Source organism: Sebastes fasciatus, chromosome 24, assembly GCF_043250625.1.
Source record: "Sebastes fasciatus isolate fSebFas1 chromosome 24, fSebFas1.pri, whole genome shotgun sequence".
NCBI lineage: Eukaryota > Metazoa > Chordata > Actinopteri > Perciformes > Sebastidae > Sebastes > Sebastes fasciatus.
Window position 1 is genome coordinate 9,265,662 of NC_133818.1, and position 22,763 is coordinate 9,288,424.

At 40.5% G+C, this 22,763-nt stretch overlaps 1 protein-coding gene across 3 annotated transcripts in view; it reads right to left on the reverse strand.

The window, feature by feature from the left end:
- The window catches only part of xirp2a (xin actin binding repeat containing 2a), a 61,292-nt gene extending 39,975 nt beyond the window's left edge, over positions 1 to 21,317 (reverse strand). Inside the window, exons 1-3 of one of the 3 annotated variants that reach the window (XM_074627762.1) lie at positions 21,121 to 21,317; positions 16,067 to 16,102; positions 11,891 to 12,297 (exon numbers count right to left, since the gene is read on the reverse strand). In XM_074627762.1, coding sequence (XP_074483863.1) covers positions 11,891 to 12,103 — 213 coding nt within the window. In that variant the 5' untranslated portion in view covers positions 12,104 to 12,297; positions 16,067 to 16,102; positions 21,121 to 21,317. Of the gene's footprint in view, positions 1 to 5,354; positions 5,588 to 11,890; positions 12,298 to 16,066; positions 16,103 to 21,120 lie in introns of those variants that run through there. The other 2 variants (XM_074627765.1, XM_074627766.1) reach the window with 2 other exon arrangements.
- Positions 21,318 to 22,763: the final 1,446 nt, after the last annotated feature.

Below are 22,763 nucleotides of genomic sequence, written 5' to 3' on the forward strand. Positions count from 1 at the left end.
CGGAATTTGGATCTCAAGGCTAATCGGCTGCCTTCTTCTATCACCTCCTCCTTGTTGGCGTTATGCAACTGTGTGCATTGTTTATTTGAAGGTCATCCCGGCTTTCATGCCATCCTCCCTTTCACTCCCTCCCTCTTTCTCTCTCTGTCTGTCGACTGTTTGGCAGCCGCTTTCTTTTTCGCCAGTATTGTTGTTTGCGCCGGGTGCCATAAGCGTTCCCTTTTGCAATCCAGCCGTATGAAAAACATTTTTTTTTTTGTATTTCAATTCTCTATCGACTGTCCTCATTATGACTAAACAGAGGCACATCAATATTTCAAGCACTCATGGGCAAACATGGGCGCAAAAGAGACACGGTCCAGAAACAAGAGAGGGAGAAGAGAGAGAGACGAGCCACCGGCCAAAGAAAGAAGTGAAGGATACGGATTAGAGTGTAAAAGTACATGGACGGACATGGGGCATATAATAGGGCATGAAAAAGTCAGACAGGAAAAGCAAACAACAGAAAGAGAGAGTGGGAGGGGGAGTCTGGTTTGTAATAGTGATTTGAGATTGTCTACCTGTGCCAGCTGGGACAGAGTGGATTATCTAAAGGCCAAACAACCAGACAGAGTCGCGGTGAAAAACTAGGAGACGGACAGCATAGAAAAGAGACAGGCGGAGGAAACAAAAAAAGAAGGAAAGACGTATAGCGAGTCAGAACAAAGCCCACGGGGATATATGATTTACATTTATGGTTACAAACAGTGCTGCAACAGATGGGTTGTTCTCACGCTGAAGCTCTCCAGTGCATCAACCCGTCTTGATATATGAGCAAAGGGCACATATATTTCTGGTCTTTTTGAAACATAAAAACTCGGGGCGATGAGTTTGCATCCCCAGCCGTGTTGGTGAAAAAAAAAAAAAAAAGGCTGGGTACATGATGCAACATTTAGTCAGTTTTCCCGCCGCTGTTTTTGTGGTTCTGTCCTGTCAAAAGCCCTCCTCCCCAGTGTCTGCTTGACGAACGGCGCAGTGGTTTTCTCCTCTTTATTTTTCATTCTTTTAAACCGTTGCTTAAAGCTAGTGCAAGTACGAGAGGTCCTTGAGCATACAGCCACAAATGAGCACACAAAATATTATGCAGTTTGGTGCAGCAGTATGGAAGATTAGCCTTGGACAGACACACGCACACACTCACTCAAGCACATGATCTCATTATCTCCTGGCGGCGATAATAAAAGTGCATGGTGCAACAATATAGTACGATTTTGATATCTCCGGCTCTATGCTGATGACTTACGATTGATCAACGGTGCAAATTTGTGGCGTCAAAGTTCACCAGAGTTGAACTTGATGCGAAAAAATCTAACAAAAATTGGAATAAACTGAAATTGCGGTGAAATTTCAACATTTGCTGGTGTGACCAGGCCTTTAGTCACAGAAATTTGACATTCAAATTTACCAGAACTGGCATTAAAAACCTCACAGAGTCAAACTTATATATATACTTAGATGTATATCCAGAACAAACTTCCCAAACGGCTTCATCCCCACACATTTAAACCTAGAATCTGCCCAAAAACAACCACAGCTGTCTACTGCCGGCCTCTGAGCAGCATCACCGGACTAGTTGGAGGTTATGACTAAACCTGCTGCTATTTTTAGCGTTACTAGCACTCCTCATGGGGCTGCTTTGCTACAGGAAAGCCAGGGGGGGGTTGTCTGGTGTAGAGGCAACATGAATATTTATTTCCAATATTCAATGAAGAGGATTTCAGTCAGAGAGAAGCTTACAGTACACAGGAGGAGTTGACCATTTATAGCAAATGGTTACACAGTTACATTCGGCAGGAAGGGATCTGCTGTTTGGGGAGCTCTAAAAGTATCTGGGCAGCAACAAAGATGCCACTGGGAGAACTTATCCTTCCTCAATAAACACATACATGAACATTAAGTATTGGTAAAATCAATAATACCAAAAACATAGCTCATAAAGAGGAGGTTGTGGTAGCCCTGCGAGCAATCAGAACCAAATATTTCACAAAGATGTGCAACTCTCTGGTGTGAAAAGGCCTTAACCGCGAAAAGAGAATATCCATCCTACTCATTCACCAGTTTTCAGCCAGGGTTTGAGTGCTTCACACCTTTCTAAAGGGTTAAGTGTCCAGCTCAGCGACACTCCGGGGTGGAAGCTGTTAAAGAAGAGGAGAGTCATTTAGCTTGCCCAACTGGGCCCATTTGCGAATGACAAATTTGACCCAGATCTAGTGAGCAGCAGATAAATTAGAGCTTGACAGACGTCCAACGATTTGGAGTTTCAAAGCTTGGCCGCGGAAACTCCCTGTGTGCATTGAGTGCTGGAAATTAACAGGGACATTAGCGGCCATTAATGCTGGCTGGAGGTGTGTGCTCTGCCCCTTACGGGGGGAGATAGATATATGTAGATTTATGGGGAACACTTTATAATAACCACCATTTATAAATATTAAACTGATAGTTAATTAACCTAATTGTTATTTTAATGTTAAACAAATAAATTATTAATTAATTACGTTTGCAAATTATTAGTAATGCTTTAATTTATATTATTTTAACAGTTTATTGTTGTGCACATTATAACATTTTATATACTATCAATATCAGTTTAAGTGTAATGCGGCTTCATCTCACAGACATTCGTGAAATGACCACGACTTCTTGACAGTGAATTACTGGAGACTAGAGACAGAGAGAGGGGAAGAGAAGGCGGACTATTGCACGCAATGTTTCTGTAAGTTATTAATAACTTACACGGAACGTTGCTTTGCATCACTCATACATCACACTCATGCATCACTAATATATATTGTACATGTAGCAGCGTCATTAAGCAGAAACATACGTCAGGTCACGTGGGAAAAAGTTGTTAGTACAGCTTGGAAAAGTAGCATTTTGTCGCTAAAACATACATACTTTGATCCAAAATTTGAATGTTTGGATTTTAATACATAAGAAACACCACTGGGAAGCTACAGAATGATATAAAAACCTATAAAAAATAATAATAATAATAGTGGACCCGCCAAAATGTGGTCATATATTTAAGTGTCTGTGGCAGGGCTCCTCATTCTGTATTCTGGGCCTCTCTCCCTGATTATCAGTGCTCTTAACTGGGGATGAAATCTGACAGACGTGTGCTCGTCTCCAGGGACAGAAAGTTGTGGGAAAAGAGCAAATTGAGAAAAAAACCTGTCAGTGTCGGAGACTGTGCGGCCGTGAAGTGGGGCCTAATGAAGCTTATCATTATTGAAACATGAATATAATTTGTTAATCAGACGCTGACCTGCTTTACCTGCTAAAATATGAACCCGCTTTCGCTCTCTTAACCGCCCCGGCTGATTCACTCAGAATCCCTATCCATCTTCATCTTCCTTGCTCTCTGCCTTCCCTTCCCATCCGGTCCTCTCTTTCACAATATGGCCCTGTGCTCGCTGAATGTAAATCACATTTCAGTCTCTTTCATCAGGCTCCGTACTCTCTTAATGTTCAGTGAGCGATGCCAACATCACCCGGCACCACTATTTATACACGACGACTCTAAAGTGGCCTGGGATCCGGCTCTGTTTTCAGCCTCTCCAAATATACCCTGAACCACGGAACTGACATCGGCTGACATACTGCATGCCTCGTTGATATTCTGGGGATTTAAGGCTATAATTGTTCAAATGCGTAATACGAGCATGTGGATGAACGTCATGTCACCTGAAATGTTTCAACAGCTACTGGATGGATGGACATGTTGTGCACTCACGTTCCTTGAGGATGCATCCTACTGACTTTCATAAACCCTTCACTTCTCTTCTAGTGCTATCACAAGGTTGAGGTTTGTGGTTTCAACTGAAATGTCTCTACAACTGTTGGATGGATTGGCATGAAATTTGGGCTTTAGTTTACGGTTCTGTAATTTAATCATAATTCCCAGAGAGTTTTCTCTTTGTAATTTGGTACTAATTATAGGGAAAGTCGAGACGGTGTACTACAATTAATCAATTCCAATTATTTGCTATGATAACATGTTGTTCAGGCTATTAAATAAGCATTATCAGTCACTATAAGCCCCATAGATGTGGGTCAGTAGGGCCCTACTACACCCACTAGTCGGTTTTATCATCTATTCACATGGTTGATCCGTGGAAGAAGGTATGAAAGAAGATGACAGCGACCTGTAGTGACCGTAGTAATTATGACAGGAGCAGAAGCTGAAGTGAGGCAACACACACAGGGTGGGCAGGGTGGATCAAAGAATCACAGGACTTTCACCCAGGAGACTGGGTTTCACATCTCATGTGGAACCAACAATGTTATTTTAAGCCAGAACATGATGTTTCCCCCTAAACTTAACCAAGGGTTGTTGTTGCCTAAGCCTAAAGAAGTTGTAGTTTTGTTGCCTAAACCTAAAGAAGTTGTAGTTTTGTTGCCAAAGCCTACAGAAGTTGTAGTTTTATTTCCTAAACCTAAATTAGCTGTAGTTTTGTTGCCTAAACCTAAAGAAGTTGTAGTTTTGTTGCCTAAACCTAAAGAAGTTGCAGTTATTTTGCCTTAGTCTAAACATAAAGTTGTTGTAGTTTTGTTGCCTAAACTTAAAGAAGTTGTAGTTTTGCTGCCTAAACCTAAATAAGTTGTAATTTTATTGCCTAAGCCTAAAGTAGTTGCTGTTTTGTTGCCTAAACCTAAAGAAGTTGTAGTTTTGTTGCCTAAGCCTAAATAATTTGTATTTGTATTGCCTTAACCTAAAAAAGTTGTAGTTTTGTTGCCTAAGCCTAAAGAATTTGTAGTTGTATTGCCTTAACCTAAAAAAGTTGTAGTTTTGTTGCCTAAGCCTAAAGAATTTGTAGTTGTATTGCCGTAACCTACAAAAGTTGTAGTTTTGTTGCCTAAACCTAAAGAAGTTGCAGTTATGTTGCCTTAGTCTAAACATAAAGTTGTTGTAGTTTTGTTGATTAAACCTAAAGAAGTTGTAGTTTTGTTGCCTAAACCTAAAGATTATGACCATATTGCCCAGCCCTGTTGGCAACACAGCCGATACATTATTCATGATATTACACGCATTAAAAAAACAAAAAAAACAACGCAAGGAAATTGGAGCGAACCCGACCTTCCATCTGTTAATGCCAACATGGCGCCATTATGTGGTGTCCTGACTTTGCCCCCAGCATTTCCAGCACCTGTAACAGTTAAAGAGATAACTGGGGCTAATTTCTAACAACAGCAGCCAAAATGTTACTATTTAATGGGCTAAATTATTAGATGAAGGTCAACAAAGGTTCTTCGTGACTTTCTATAATATTTGCAAAGAGAAAAGGGCTAAACATTGGGAACTTAAAAGTACTTACAGAATGTAGATGTGGCTGCTACGGCTGTAGACTCTTAGCCTGGTTAAACTGTAACATCATTGTTCTTTGTTTTGCTCTGCTGCTGTCATACGGTTTAATGATTGAGCCAAAAACGATTTGCATTGGAAACCTTTTTTCTGAACAGCGCTTCCTCTTTTTCACCATGGCAACGATGAATGGCAGAGATGGCGTGGCACTGCCTTCACGTTGACATAGTGCCATAATAAATGCAAAGCCTGGAGTTCTTTGGCTAATTGTTGAACACATATGCTCTTCTGGGGCTGTGGGTGTCAAACCACGTTAGAGAAAAGACAATCTGAGTCACACAACGAGCCGTATGGAGATAAAGGCCCGCAGATATGCATTCATTACGCAGCTATGGGAATGGATTATCATACGTGGGAGTGAATAAGCACACCACAATACATGGTTGTCTTTTAACAGGTATTGACAGCAATAAAGAGTTTTACATTTTTATTTGTGAAATCCAAAGCAAGGCCAGGTAGGTGGAGTCAAATGGAGCATCAGAGCTGTGTTTGGCACGCCACGCAACAGCGCAACTATTCTCAGAGCCAAGGCGGCGAGCAACAAGTCATCATCACACAACAGACTAGCAATGCGTCACCCACGCGGCTCCGCTGCTGCCAGCTCCATTAAAAGATTTGAATCTGTGAAAGTGAGACGAAAGAGATGCCTGGTAAAAGTTAATGGAATTTTTACGAGCTCAATGGACTCGATGAGGGACGCCGGTGTCCTCATCAAGTCCGGATCAATTTCTTGCAGACACATTGTGGCTTTTAGTTTATTTAACATTTAATGAAGTGCGTTTAGGAACGGTAGTGAATATTGATTGATTTTTTTTTTCTTTTTAGGGAAATGGCTCATTAGCTGTCCCATTCTCATTTTTCAACATGTCGTTTGACACTTTAAAGTGAGATTTTTTTCAACATGGCAGAGTGACAAGATCCTCACTCTTTGCTTAAAAGCTGGAAAAAGGTGACTTAAATAAACAATAAAAAGGAAGAACATGAAAAGCCTAATGCATTGCTCCATTTGGTGTCTTTTTAAATTGAATACTGCCATTTGAAAACAGGCCATTTGTTGAGAGCATAAAAGCTCTATAGAGAAAATATGGTTCCAGGAAAAGTGTCTTTTCAGTCCATAGACTGATATAAATTAATATATATATAAAGATGGACACCATGACAGCTCCCCAAAAGTGAAGCCAAAACATCTCAATTGCCCCCTGGTGGCTGGCTGCAGTATAGGTAATAAACCCCACCCCCTCGATGTTAGCGGATGGGCCAAATTAAAAAGTCAAAGTACACGTCAAATAAATGTTTCGCAAAGATAGTTTCTGTCATTTTAGGCAGTTCTTATCACACTGATGTAGTTTAAAGTGTTTATTTTTCGGATAAGTTTGGTTTTAATTAGTTATTTGATTAACAAATTTGGAAATTTTATTAAAAAAACTCAATATTTCGGAGGTTATAGCGGGCTCAGTTTTAAAGCTAGAGGGAAGATACTGGCATCATATGAAACTGCAAAATCTAAAGAATATATTGGTATCAACCATGTCACACTAGCTTGTCATGAAGGAGGCTCAATAACGCTCCAAACCTACGCAAAATTTTGTGAGGAAAAACTGTCACGGCCATTTTTAAAGGGGTCCCTTGACCTCTGACCTCCAGATATGTGAATGAAAATGGTTTCTCTAGGTACCCACGAGTCTCCCCTTCACAGACATGCCTACTTTATGATAATCACAAAGTTTTGGGCAAGTCAAAAGTCAAGTCAGCACACTGACACACTGACAGCTGTTGTTGCCTGTTGGGCTGCAGTTTGCCATGTTATGATTTTAGCATATTTTTTATGCTAAATGCAGTACCTGTGAGGGTTTCTGGACAATATCTGTCATCGTTTTGTGTTGTTTATTGATTTCCAATAATAAATATATACATACATTTGCATAAAGCAGCATATTTATCCACTCCCATGTTGATAAGAGTATGAAATATTTGACAAATCTCCCTTTAAATTACATTTTGAAGACATAAAAAATGTGCAATTAATTTGTCAAAATCTCAAGACGGCAGCTCCCTTATCTGTGATATATTGGCATCACTTTTGTACAGAGGGAGGAAGTCCATCTATATTTACAGTCTATGAGCCAGACACATAAAAAAAGAGGGAGTTAGTGACGATGCAAGCTATGAAAATAAACCGAGGCAGCATTCCAGACCTCTGGTGCCACTCTCTGAATTTATGTTGACACCTCATTCAGAACGCATGAGTGCTCCACCTAAAAAAAGTTCCATGTTATCCTGTTAGCCAGGTGTGACTGGCTTTATCCCATAGTATGAAATCCCCTTAAATTCCTTTATGTTGCGTTATATTTACCAAACACGTCAGAATTAGATGCTTTGCCCAATTGTGCAAATCCTGATAATCTGCCTCAGACACGAGAGAAAAGACAGTTTTGAGACACCTTCGGGCGTTAAAAATGAACTCCAATTAACACCAGATGATTAGTGATTGTCTCGCTGCGATGAGCTCCTGATTAAGAGCCCAACATTGATCCTCCTTCACATAGGACTTTGCTGTATACTCTCAATCTCACAGAGGCTACACTGCCACCCTCTGGCCAACGGCGGCGAACACAACATGAATGAATGCCAAGTCAGGTCATCCATCCATCCATCCATTATCTGTAATCGCTTATCCTATTCAGGGTCCCAGCAGAGGGGGGGGGGGGGGGGGGGGGGGGGGGGCTGGAGCCGATCCCAGGTGACAAAGGCGGAGTACATCGTGCACAGGTCTCCAGACTATCACAGGGCTGAGAGACAGACAACCATTCACACATGCAATTTAGATTCAACAATTAACCTAACCTGCATGTTTTTGGACTGTGGGGGGAAACCTGAGCACCCGGAGTAAACCCACACTAACACGGGGAGAACATGCAAGCTGGGTTTGAACCTGCGACCCTCTTGCTGTGAAGCGGCAGTGCTACCATGAGTATTAGAAACATTTAATATCTAATAATTTGGACATTTTCATGACCTAGTACAGAATAATAGAAAGCTTTCTTCTTGATGAGTGGCCTTTTTTTCTGTGTGCTTCTGGGTATTCTTGCATGATAGGATACGACACCGTAGCGCCGCGTCACCTCATCTGTCTCATGCATGTGCATCAGTATGTGTGCATTCTTTCCCCCCGTGTGCACAGTCATGACCAGAAGGTCAGACAGATGTTGTAAACACGAGCCGGCGTCCCTCGAGGATCGGCCCACTCTTTGCACTCAAGATAAACCGTTGCATCACGACACATCTGCGCCCGTTGGAGACGCCGACTCCCAACTCCCCCCCCCCTTCCCCGCTGAGGATTTTGGGCCACAGCTGAGCGGCCACCTGGGAATCCATCAGTCATTGTTACGGCCGGCCGTCCAATGACATCGCAGCATTTAAATAAATGCAATGGGGCACAGAAAGAAAAATACAGGGCATCATCAAATATTAAGCCCAAGCCTTACAGATGACTCGGAGACAAGGTCGTGTTTTATAACCAGCCGGCTGCTGAGCTCTAGTCATCTCTTCTATCCGGGAATCTGGGAACGCTGCCCGTACGCTCCATTAACACTGACTCTTTCTTTTTTTTTTTTTTAAAGAAAAGATAGGAACAGACTATAAGCACTGATGATACAATGCCAAGATGCAGCATGTGTTCCAGTGCCAGCATGTGACATGCAGACATTCGGACCAGCTGTACAGCTTGTTGTTTAAAAAAAGAATATGAATTAATGATCCTCTTCTCTCCCCTGGGTAAAGAAGAGACGAGTCGAGCTGGAAGTCGAAGAAAATGAATGCAAGGATCTGATGGAAATGACTGTGAAATCGATTAGCTGTTATATGTCAACAGGAAAACGTCAAAGTGAATTATTCCACTGTATATCAGTTTGGCTATAAACAACTGTGACTAATACGTAGCTCTACTTGTCTGTGTGTTTTTAGCTTTATATTAAATTTTTTTGCTGATTGTTTATGTATGTTTGAAAATATATATGTTTTATTAGTGTTATTATTTTGCCCATACTGTGATCTATGTGATAATTCTGCTACTTGTTTTACTTTTTATTTATAAATTATATAATAATTGTAAAAAAATATATCAATAAAAATGGATGAAATGCACACTTCCCTGAATGGATTGCAAAGTTATGTTGTTGATGAAAAACGAAAAATAAAACTTAAAAAAGTCGGTTTCAGTTCAGTTTCCCAAAAGGTTAATATTAATAGAATTCATGCCATTATCACACCAAGTGCAGATTTTCGTCTGAAAAATTAGCACGGAAATTATTAAAACCTAATTTTGTGGGTTCTTATAAATACTTTCGTGTAGGGGAAAAAATATCTGGACGAACCTCAATTTCGACACATTTCAAAAATAATTTTTAACCGATTAAATCCGTTCCGAGAGGTTGTATCTTGGCACAATGGCCGTAACGGACTGTCGGGAAGACAGGCTTTTTTCCGTCCAATGGGACATTTTTTAGACTATTTGTGCTTTGGAATAACAATGGGCCGTCCCCTTCTCAAGGCCCAAAAATGTACGACAAACACCGCAATAGAGAGGCGAAGTCCCGTTCCTTCCAGAGCCTGGTTCTACCGATTAATGGGGAGTTTTTTCTTGCCACTGTCGCACAAGAATGCATGCCCTTGGGGGATCTCTTGCTGGGTCTCTAGATTATAGAGTACAGTCTAGACCTGCTCTATATGAAAAGCGTCTTGAGATAACTTCTGTTATGATTTGACGCTATATAAAAATAAACCGAATTACACAGTCATTTGATCCATCCAAGTATTTACTATAGCAGCTTTAATGAGTCAAACACTTCAAACAAAGAGCGACTGATAACAGTGAAGCCCACAAAGTGGCTCAGTGACACTTTGTTAAAAAGCTGAGAAAATTCTACTAATGGTGAGTCCAAAGTGTATAAAATAATAAAACCAAAGTGGAGCTCTTATCTCTTGAGACTGTTATGGCTCATACCACAGCAGCCCAAACACACATCTGCTGACAAAAATAAGGATATATTAGCCTTCACAGCTGGACTGAAAAGCAAAAGAAAGCCTCAAAGGATGCTATCTTTGTCTGGCTTTAGTGATGTGGATCATTAACCGCCGTAATCTGTGAAATGTTGCTCGGGAGCCAGATGTGGTTTGATTCTAACAGATTTCTCTCTCGCTCCGTTTCTGGCCTGACTAGCAGCAGCCGACGTACCAATTACAGGGTTATTTTTAAAGTCCTGCTTAACCATAAAGCCCCCTGAAATAGCTCTTAAATAACAGGGTGTCCAATATCAGCAACCCAGTGGCACTGCACAGATGCAGCCGGTGTGCCACCAGTCGGCGCTGGCGCACGCTGAGAACCACATTTCCCATAATGCATTGTTGATTTCGTTTTAAGACTTTGGATACTATGAAGGGAGAGGTTTCCATTGAGCTCATTGTCCTTTGAACTTAACCAAGTAGTTTTGTTGCCTAAACCTAACCAAGAAGTTTTGTTGACTAAACTTAACCAAGTAGTTTTGTTGCCTAAACCTAACCAAGAAGTTTTGTTGACTAAACTTAACAAAGTAGTTTTGTTGACTAAACTTAACCAAGTAGTTTTGTAGCTTAAATGCAATCAAGTAGTTTTGTTGCCTAAACTTAACCAAGCACTTTTGTTGCCGAAACTTAACCAAGTAGTTTTGTTGCCTAAATATAACTAAGTAGTTTTTCTTGCCTAAACATAACTAAGTAGTTTTGTTGCCTAAACTTAACCAAGTAGTTTTGTTGCCTAAACTTAACCAAGTAGTTTTGTTGCCTAAACTTAACCAAGTAGTTTTGTTGCCTAAACTTAACCAAGTAGTTTTGTTGCCTAAAGTTAACCAAGTAGTTTTGTTGACTAAACTTAACAAAGTAGTTTTGTTGCCTAAAGTTAACCAAGTAGTTTTGCAGATTTTGTTTTAAGACTTTGGATATTATGAAGAAAGAGGTTTTCCAATGAGCTCATTGTCCTTGGAACATTTCGAGGGGTTAGATTTGATGTCACAACCACGTTCGGAGCAAAAAGTAGGTCATGTTTACCAGATTGGTAAAATTTCTCATAATGACCCGCTTCACTTCCAACAGACTTAGATTTTCCTCTCGGAGAAGCCAGATGAGATGGAAAAACAAAGCGGGAGAGAGAAGGCCACCCTCCTCTCTGGCAAAGAGACGTGTGCTGTAAGCGTTTTTCAACCAACGAAATGACGGAAAAACCCCAAACTGCCAGCGAGTGAAACAAACGGAGAGATAAGCAACATCCTGTTTTGCCTTTCCAATTATATCCAAAAATAAGTCAACAGTAGTCCTCAACAGTCATTACATAAAGAAGAAATCTACATAGTGTACAGTTTCACCATTCAGAAACTAGATCTGTTTTGCCTTAAGCATGACCTCAAAGTCAAAAATGCACACAAAAAAATGGAAAAAATGCAGGTGGTAGTAACTTACTTTGTCTGCCACAGCAGGCTTCTCAAACATCCTCTTCAGGTTATCGAGTGGGATGTCAAACCTCTCAATCCTCTTAGCCGCCTGCAGGTCCTCTCGGAGCACCGGATCGTCTGCCGTCTCTACCTGCGGCCCAGAGGGACTACGGGAAACGAAGCCCGAGGTCGCCGACACCGCGCTCGCCACCTCCTCTCCATTTCCTGATTGAATTTCCATTGTTGCGTAGAAACCGTATCTCCCCCCCCCCCTCCCTTCCTTTCCCTGCAGGCTGGTGCTCGGAGAGGAAGTCTATTGTGTGAGGTGAACCAGGAGGGGTGAGGAAGTGAGGGAGAGATGGAGATGCAGGAGGGAGTTGCCGAGGTTCCTCTCAGTCTGGGAGGCTCGCCGGGTTGTGCAGGCACTCCGAGTATCTGGTGGGAAGAGGAGGAGAAAAGAAAAAAGTTCACAGGGGAAAGTTTTTTGCTTTCTTCCCTGCCCTGTAATTACACACACACACACACACACACACACACACACACAGAAGCTTATGTAAACTCACATGTGGGCTCGGAAAAGCAAATTGAGATATGAGTTGTAAGAGCAGTCCAAAGGAGTGACGGCAAAGGATCCAAAACAATGCTAAAACACTTTGTAGAGCTGCAGCCTGGTCTCCTCAAAAATTAAGTTCCCAAACAACGAAACAGTCAATTACGTTTCAAGGGGAAATGTATTTTCTCCTGGATTACGTTTGTTGTTGACGTATCACAAATATGTTTCAAATCAAAGTCTGTGGAAGTCCGCGTAGGGAGGAGGTCGGGCTTTCTGTGTGAAACCAAAAGTCAATGTTGACTTATTTAAAATTGCACTAAACATTTAACGTTATGTACATAACTTCAGTTACGTAAAAAACATACTTATTTTAAGCCAAACCATGATGTTTTGCTAAACTTAACCAAGTAGTTTTGTTGTCTAAACCTAACCAAGTAGATTTGTTGCCTAAACCTAACCAAGTACTTTCGTTGCCTAAACTTAAACATAGCCAAGTAGGATGCCCACTGGTAATATGCAATGAGTCAAAGATAACAGTGTTAAAGTTCCTTGTCCAACACTGCATATAAATAATGAAATATTTATTATTTGGTGTAATAAAAGACAGAGCTTTATGGTAATTTCTGTATTTTTTCCAACTTCATTGAATGTATAAACCCAGTTTATGGGAGGATTACCACTTCAAGTCTTTTCCTCTTTTTAATAAGGTCAGAAGAGAAGAAAAATATCCAAAGGAAAATAAATGGTTGATTATTTAAATTATTATTTTTTATATATTAGGCATTCAGGATTTTGGGACCCCGAAAACTGACGAAGCAAAGCTAGCATCAACAAAACACGAGGATTAAAAAATGGCAATAACAAAATCTGCTTTACCTTTTCACCAACTGGACATAAGTGAACATCTGCAGGCTTTCAGGAAACAGATTAACAGCTTTTCGCCTCACCCATCCTCCCTTTAACACCAGCTCTGGGGTGGGTCGGAAAGCTCATTATTCCTGAACAAATCAAGGAAGGCCCATAACAACCCCGCTGGCCTGGCCTGCGTCCATGATGGTGGATATATTGTTAATTTTTCACTAACCACACCAACGCCTCCGAGGGAGTGTTTTCCTGCACTCTGTCCTGGCAAGAGCAGGGAAATTAACACGTAAAGTTGGCTTCCTCTGTGACTCACATTTCAGCTCTTCTCATCTTGTCGTGTGTATGGAGGACTGAAACTGAAAAAACCCCCAAAATGAATAAATAAATGACTCGATGAATAAATACATATACCATTACATTACAAAAATAATATTTAAATAAATATAGGCATTAATTAATTGATGAAATGTGACATAAATTTATATTTCTGTTTTCTTTTATATATATTTACCTTTAATTAATTTCCCTATGTATCTACTCTTCTATTTAATTTCCCCATTAATTAATTAATTAATTAATGGAATGGAGTTAATACAAAGGTAATAAATAAAGAAGCAAACTAAAACAAATATTTAATTTCATTCCATTCCAAAAATAAATAAATAAATTCAAAAGTTAATATGAATAAATGAATGAATGAATGAATAAATAAATAAATAAATAATCAAATCAGAAAATCAATTTAAGTTATATTTTATCAATTAATTAATGCCTACATTTATTTCTAATATTATTTTCTAATATTATTTTCTAAGGGGCCCCTTGACCTCTGACCTCAAGATATGTGAGGAAGTGGGCTTTGTTAGCTGCAGTCAAAAATATTCCCCCTGTTATATTTGCTTGAGCTGAGAAAGAGAAGCAGGGGTCAAATGATGGACAGGGGAGAGTACAGAGGGGCTGACAGGAAGCCAAGAGAGATTGACAGCTTAGTTGCAGGATCGGGTAGAAACAAAGACAGCAGAGCCTGAAACAGTCCGTCAGAACCACAATAGAAACATCAATACAGAGGGAGAGAAAGGAGTTGAGAGGCAATCCAGATAATCCAATCTTAATGAATGAACGGTCATGATATATGCATCTGATAGTACTTTGGAGGACACAGTATCACTCCAATTATACCAGTGGCAGATACATTATTCAAAGAGGACCAAAGGTATGTGTGTCACTTTCAGCTGGATCCTGTGTCCACTGAGGCCGCTCAGTTTACAGCAGTTACTCAGCAGCCCTGTTGCACAGATACATAGACAGAAAATCAATTTGTATAGAGAGCAGCAAACGCCTCGTAGGGAGGAGGTCGAGGTCAAAAAACACAGGACTTGCGCCCAGGAGAATGTTATTTTAACCTAAACCACAATTTTTTCCTAACCTAACCAACTAGTTTTTTGTCATGAAACTTCTCTACTTAGGTTACGCCACTTCCGGAGATATTGTAACCCCAAACCATGATCTTTTCCTAAAGCTGACTAAGTAGTTTTGTCACGTAACAATCGTACTTAAGTTACGCCACTACTAGAGTTATTTAAACCCAAACAGGATCTTTTCCTTAAGCTAACTAAGTAGTTTTGTCACATAACTTCTGTATTTAAGTTAAGCCACTTTCAGAGTTATTGTAACCAAAACTGCAATCTTTTTCTAAGCTAACTAAGTCGTTTTTGACACCTATCTTTCGTACTTAAATTACGCCAGTTCCGAAGTCATTTTAACCTAAACCGCAATCTTTTCCTAAAGTTAAGTAGTTTTTTGCCACGTAACTTTTGTAGTTAAGTTACACTACTTCCAGTGTTATTTTAACCTAATCCGCGATATTTTCCTAAATCTAACTACGTAGTTTTTGTCAAGTAACTTTCGCACTTTTATGCCACTTCCGGAGTTATTTTAACCAGAACTGCAATCTTTTCCTAAACTTAATTAAGTAATTTGTTGCCTAAGCCTAACCAAGTCAATCTATTCCACAACCTAACTAAATAGTTTTACTTTGAAAAGACTGGAGCGGAAAACACACGAAAAATACGTTGTTGAAAGTTGTGCTGAGCGTCACGTGTCTATGTACGCGAATCAAATAGATTACATTTCGTGACTACTTCACAAACTGCTGTGAGACGGTGTTGCACTCACATAAGGAAGAAAAAAATACAAATGCAATTTTATGTCTTCTATTAACTTTTTTTTCCAGTGTTATTTCATTTCAGCAACAGAAAAAGTCAATTTTTGAGAGAAACGGGACGCTAAGGACACTTTCTGGACTAATGAGTAGTGGGGATTTTCCGTGATATGCATCCTGATTTGTTGCATAGTGAAACTAGACACACACACATATACTGCTTTAAGTGCCGGGGCTGAGTGGAATTCAGTGTGAGAACAAACATAATGTCCCTTGACACAAAGCTCCTCTTCTTTAATACAACAAGACAATATTTCAGCCCTAGTGGGGCTTCTGAAAGACTATCTGGTGAAGATTCACCAGGGTAAAAACACTGTCTGCTTCTATTAAATAAAATATGCTGCAGGTTCTGTGTTTCTCTCCCATGTTGGATTCCCTGGCCAAGGACTCCAGACGACTTTATTTAGAGGACAGACTGAAATATGATCCCTCGGATAAGATAAGAAGACGGAAGTAACTATTCTCATTTTGTTTGTCTACGCTGTCAGAGAGAAGTACGTGCAGATGTCAAATGTTGCAGTGAACCGTTAAAAGATGCTGTCACTGAAAACATGGTATCTACTCACGGAGCCAAAAGGTCCTCCTGGTTCCCAAGAAAAAGTCTGGAAATACAGAAAACACATATCAACATCTCGGCTACAAAAATTCATGACTGCCTGCCAGGAAAATCTGTCACAGCTCACCGCACATTATTCATTCTTGTTGGTTTGTTGATATTAAAGGGAATGCCGTACAATCCGATTCCAACGCTGCTTTTCAGCCAAAGATGACATTTAGGCCCTTTGGAAGCCTCGTTCTTCTAAATACATGATTTTACTCTTGTATAAGTTGACCATTTTGAGCTATAAAACTACATTAAAACTACACTCATCAAAGAACGTATATTGCTAAGAAGTCAATTGTTGGTTCCACTGCAACATCAGCGCCCAGCGGCAAAGCTACGCTTCCGCCATTTTCGATTGAAAGCGACTACCGGACGCCAGTAAAACGTCCACCTACAAAGTGCCGCACAAAAGTAAACTTTTTGTTGTTAACATAAAATAAATTCAGAAAGCGACAGCACCTTTATCTATATTGCAAATGTTGTTGAAATTCTATACTCCGTTCAAATCGCCACCGATTACTGTTTACCGTGATGACGCTGCCACCTTGTGGTTTCCGGCGCGCCCTCGCAATGTGCGCAAGTTGCAGTATTTTTTTCCATCATGTTTTATAGCCTCCAGAATAATATCAATGTTTTAAAAAATGGCCCCTTTAGTTGTGGTCCCATTCCATTTAGTGTGTCACAGCCATTCCAGCGAGCCAGCGGGCATGAAGAGTATAGAAGCAAAGAGACGAAACTGCCGCCATTTTGGACTGAAAACGCTTGTTATATTTATAATATTTCATTGTTCAACACAGGCCATTTCGGTAGAATACGACAATAGAATATAAATAATTTTGTTTTACTTTTGTACGGCACTTTGTAGGTGGACGTTTTACTGGTGTCCGGTAGTCGCTTTCAGTCCAAAATGGCGGAAGTGGCGCTGATGTTGCAATGGAACGAACAATTGACTTTCACTTCTTGGCAATATACGTTCTTTGGCATGCACAATACCGGTCCCGGGCCCACCTAAATGGAAAATGTATGTTATTAATTGCACCTGTTTTTACCCCACAAACACATGCCATTGCATGTTGCTGCCACTGTTCAGCAAACCCCTCACATAGTCCCACTTTAACTGAATGGATGACATCATCATCTGCCAGGCCTCTAGAGCTAAAAGTCCATTCAAAATATATTTTTAATTTTTAAAAATGCATGTACAGTATGCCAATAAAGTTCTTCAATTATCACGTATCACTGTTACAGTGTATCCCATATTTTTATAATGGTTCCACCACAGCCTGTAATTGATAAAAACACAGCTTAACAGCATCCAGTAATTGTTAACAAGAATTGTATCATCTCGTTGTTCAGTGTTTTAATGGTTAATGATTTTCTTTGTTGTTGTTTTTAGATGACTATTTGTCTTGTCTTTACCCAGTTAGGTGCTCTAATTTTTCAGCGGCCGGGGATCAATAAAGCTTTATGTTATTATCTCATCTTAAATTAAACATCTCCCAGCAGACACTCTTACAATGTTTATTATGAGGAGCTGCAATTTGCTTTTTTTTGGCGTAGCTAATCATTTATCCTCAGCCCACCTCCTCTACTTCAACTACACACTTCATTTACCAGAATGCCTTTCTCAGCTCTCAGAGCAGTGTGTAGATGGTTGAGTTGATATCTCTAATGTCTCTGTATGATTATTATGGCATTATAGATATAATAGATAGACCAACTGGAGCAAAAAGTTTACAGTTACACAATGGTGTCATTGATCTTTGAACTCTGACCCCAGTTATCCAGAGGAATGAGGAAAAAGTGATCACCAATAACACAAAATGGGCCCAGAAAAGCAAAATATATCACCAAGAGCTGTTTTTCCAAGCAGCTTAGTATTGATTTTCAAGAAGACCCTGATGCATATCTGATGTTTTGGCACGGAGGCAGTAAGAAAGCTGGGTAGCTGACCTCTGACCTCAGGCAACAACAGCTGTCAGTGTGTCAGTGTGCTGACTTGACTATGACTTGCCCCAAACTGAATGCGATTATCATAAAGTGGGCATGTCTGTAACGTTTTTCCACGCCAAAATTTAGCGTAAGTTTGTAGCGTTATTTAACCCCCTTTGCGACAAGCTAGTATGACTCTAGCTTTCAAAACTGAGCCCGCTACAACCTCCGAAAGATCGATATCACAAGTTGCGTTAATGCGTTAAATAAAATTAGTGGCAACGCGTTCGTTTAGCGTGCAATAAAAACGCCTTTCTGGATTTCCGCGTGTCTTTTTTACGCCATGTATCCTGTACTGAATGCAACGTAACACATCCACGTATAAATGCTATGGTAAGAGTTAGTGACGTAGTATAAAAAGCGAGAAGATCACTTATGGTGGGTGGGTGGATGGGTCCAACAAACACAGGACTTACCAGGAGACCTGTGTTCGAGACCTGTGTATTATTTTGTAAGTTACGTTAGTGACATTTAACGTGTTTTCCGTAGTTGTGTTATGTTTTTTCAGTACATATTTTACGTACTTATCTTAAGCCCAACCATGTTTTTCGTTAACGTAACTAAGTGGTTTTCTTGCCATAACCTAAGTTAGTGGTTTTGTTGCCTGAACCAACGTTACTGTAAGTTGCGTGGCGTACAAATGACACGCAAAAAAACAGCGTACAAATGGCGCAAAAAGGCTAAAATGCGTACTCACTGAATATCCGTGTAATGTCGTGATATTTATACGCCTTCCTGTGAAACCGGGTCGGCTAAATCAAGCCTTATTGCTACCAGTAATGGCGTGATAAGCTAATAAACTCATCAATTAGGCCATAGCTGAAAATATATCTTCATATCAGATATCACAATATGCAGATTAATCTTCTACAACTACAGAATAATGCCCACATACTCCAGAATATATATTTTTTATACATACAAACATAAATAGTTTACTTTCCACTGGACTTTACTATAGTGTACTTCCCACTATACACACTATGATACTTCCTGCTCTCTTTCTAGGCACACTGGTGGACACTGCAGTCAGGAAGCATCAGATGACAGCAACACTACTCAGATTACTGAGGTTTTACTTCCTACCTCGCCTTCGATACAACACAACAAGTCACCAGATAGGGCCGGAGGATAGTGATGCGAGGTAGTAACGGTTCGGGTAGTGAAAACAGAACGTCAGGTGTCTTTTAAGGTGAAGCCGTGGTAAATGCATGGAAATCAAATGTTAATCCCGTGTTAATAGCCGGAGGTAATCCCCTAATTTTGGATGTAGGAGTGCATCTTATACTAAATAACAACCACTTTATGCTCAATTTTATGGGGCTTCTCTCTACCGTGAGAAAGATCAAAAATAACAAATCAGTTAATACAAGGAAAAGCCTTTCGAGTCTGCGCCGTGCACCGATTCGGAGCTCAGAGAAGGATTAAATCTTGATGTCTCCACGATGGAAAAGCAAGAGTGGAAGCTCTGAGATCATCCCGGGCCGTGTAGTTGGCTTGTTTGACTTGGGGCTTCGCCTGCGGTGTTCTTTAAACAGAGCAGACAGACGGGGATGCCATCTGCTCCCCTGACCGGTTCTCAGCCACCTCCTCCTCTTCTGAGTAGGAAAAAATGACTCTCTCGACTTTTTCACATTCATCACAGCTGGCTGCGGCATTATACCCCCACTTTAAAGGGAGCAATAAAACATAGTAAAAAATGGAAGTGCCGTGTGTTGGAAAGTTAGATCCTCTGTTGAGAAATCGCAGGGTTGCATAGGTCTTTGAACGGGCCGCGAGGTTGACACGCTTGAAAAATCTCATTTACTGTGTGTATAGAGATAATAACCCATTCAATCTAACAAGAAAGCACACATACATAGGCTTTTATGGGGTTTCCAGAGCAAGGTTTGGGCACCTTTAGAGGTCTCTCTATGGGAACCTGTTGGTCTCTAGCAAAACAGAAAAAATAGAAGTAAATTCTTCTATTAAGGGCCCTCGGGCATGGATGGATTACTTAAAGGGCCTACTGGGCACAGGCCCAGGGGCCCTAAGCGCCAGGGTCCTCCCTGACCTTCACCTACAAAATGTCTCCCAAAGGGACACGTACCAACCAGGAAGAAACTCAAAATGACCACAATGAAAATGACTACAAAGAGACATAAAATGACCACAAAGAGACACAAAATGACCACAAAGAGAAACAAAACATATACAAAGAGACAAAAAATAGCCACAAAGAGACACAAAATGACCACAAAGAGAAACAAAACAACTACAAAGAGACACAAAACGGCTACAGAGAGACACAAAATGACCACAGAGAGAAACAAAACAACTACAAAGAGACACAAAACGGCTACAGAGAGACACAAAATGACCACAAAGAGAAACAAAACAACTACAAAGAGACACAAAATGACCACAAAGAGAAACAAAACAACTACAAAGAGACACAAAATGACCACAAAGAGACACAAAACAACTTCAAAGACACACAAATGACCACTAAGAGAAACAAAACGACTGCAATGTGACGCAAAATGACCACTAAGAGACTCAAAATGACCACTAAGAGAAACAATACAACTAAAAAGATACGAAATGACCACAAATAGTCTCAAAATGACCATTAAGAGAAACAAAATAACAACAAAGAGACACAAATGACCACAAAGAGAAACAATACAACTAAAAAGATGCGAAATAACCACCAATAGACTCAAAATGACCATTAAGAGAAACAAAACAACTACAAAGAGACACAAAATGACTGCAACGAGACACAAAACAACAACAAAAAGAGGCCAAACAGCTATAAAGTCTGTGTGTCTTGCTCCACTGTGATGGGCCTTTTGCATGTCTGTGCCCAGGGAGCCACTGTTTTATAATCCACACATGCCCTGCTGTTCCTCTGCTTTTATTCCACCATCAAATGCCTGTAATCTGTTGTCAGTGCAAGTCTGCCATCTAGTGTTCACTTCCTGGAAACACAGGATTATGAAAATAAAAGGTGATGTCATGCTTTCAGAAAAAAAAACTTACCATCAGTTTTTGTTGAAGGTATATAAGATTGAAATGTCTGCTTGACGCCATCTACAGCAGGTTTCTGTGAATTGCAGGGAAATATTTGTCACTTATAATGACATTTCTGACTGACTGAATTAAAAAGGAGCTAAGAGGCTTTGGTGTCGGCCTTCTGTTCCTTTTAGTCATTTAAGGAGGATCTGATTGACACCTGCAACACCAGCTGAATGCAGTTGCTGTAATTGAGTAGCTGCTGTGACAGAAAAGAAGCACTTTGGATCTGGGGAGTTTTAAAGGGCCATACACACACTTTCACCTACTGATGATTATTATTATTAAACCCCTTTTTAATACTGTATGGGCATCTCTCTCACTCTCCTATAGGCCTTTTTCATTGCAGACATTTTGACTTGTCATAGCAGGAGAAGCACAAGTGTTAGTATTAGTACCAGTAAGGCTCTGTTCCATTCAAATGTCCCAGTAAGCCATGACAGTGTGACAGTGAGCCAGAATGCACAATACAGGACCCTGCAACTTTGCTTTTCTACTGCGACATGTCAAAATAAGTCTTAAAGGTGCAGTGTGTAGGATTTAGCAGCATCTAGTGGTGTGGTTGCAGATTGCAACCGACAGCCGAGTGCAAAACCGTGGTAATGCTGTTCACCTTGCTCTGAGGCCATCCTTACCTTAATAACACTACTTTGGGAGCAACGGAAGTCAGACGGCGGCTGGCGGTACTACGGTTTTGCACTCTGCGGCTCGCGTTACCGCAGTTTCACAAGCGTGTCGGAGAACTATGGTGGCCTTCAGGTAACGTAATAATGTAAAAGTCTCTCTCCTGACAACCCATTCTCACTCCCAACTTGTCAAACTTGTGATGGATGGGTCAAACAAACACAAGACTTTCAACCAGGAGACTGGTGTTCTAGTCCTGTGTGAAACTAAAAGTAACGTTGACTTATTTTGTCGCGTACGTCGTTAGTCAGGTGACTCGTTATCGTCAATCCCGGTTGTCACATGAGTCGCTAGTCACGTGAGTCGTTAATCATGTAACTCGTCGGTATCGTCTGTCCCGTGAGTCCCGCAAGTCGCTAGTCAGTGAAGTTAACATCAACCACGACCGTTACCTAACCCTACCTAAGTGGTTGTGTTGCCTAAACCTAACTTCCTGTGAAAATGGAAGTTTATTTTGAAAGGACACTATATGCATGTAACGAGCCTATCTTGACACGCCGTTCCTGGTCCGTCCAAAAATAACGCAAGAGGGGAACCCCGTGCGTTGGTCTCTGATGCCGATGGGGCACTGACCAAGCGGCGGTATTTGACGAGTTGGGCTCGTTATAAGCTAACGGAAACACAATGGTTCTTAGTTTCACAGTTTCATACACTAAAAAAACAGTTTCTGCTACATAACATTTCAGCTAATAGTTCCCCAAAATACTACACACTGTTCCTTTAAAACTTCAAAATAAACACCAAAAACACAGAGCTAATAAATGTTACATTTAATCCCACAAACATCTATTTGTACAGCTTTCTTTGGTTTTTACATCCACTTTTTGAGTCAAAATGTTCCCCGAGTGATGCCAACAGGAGGACAATGAATCCTTCATGTGTTAATTGCAGCAGAATGCAATAACGCGAGTGGAAATATGCATGGC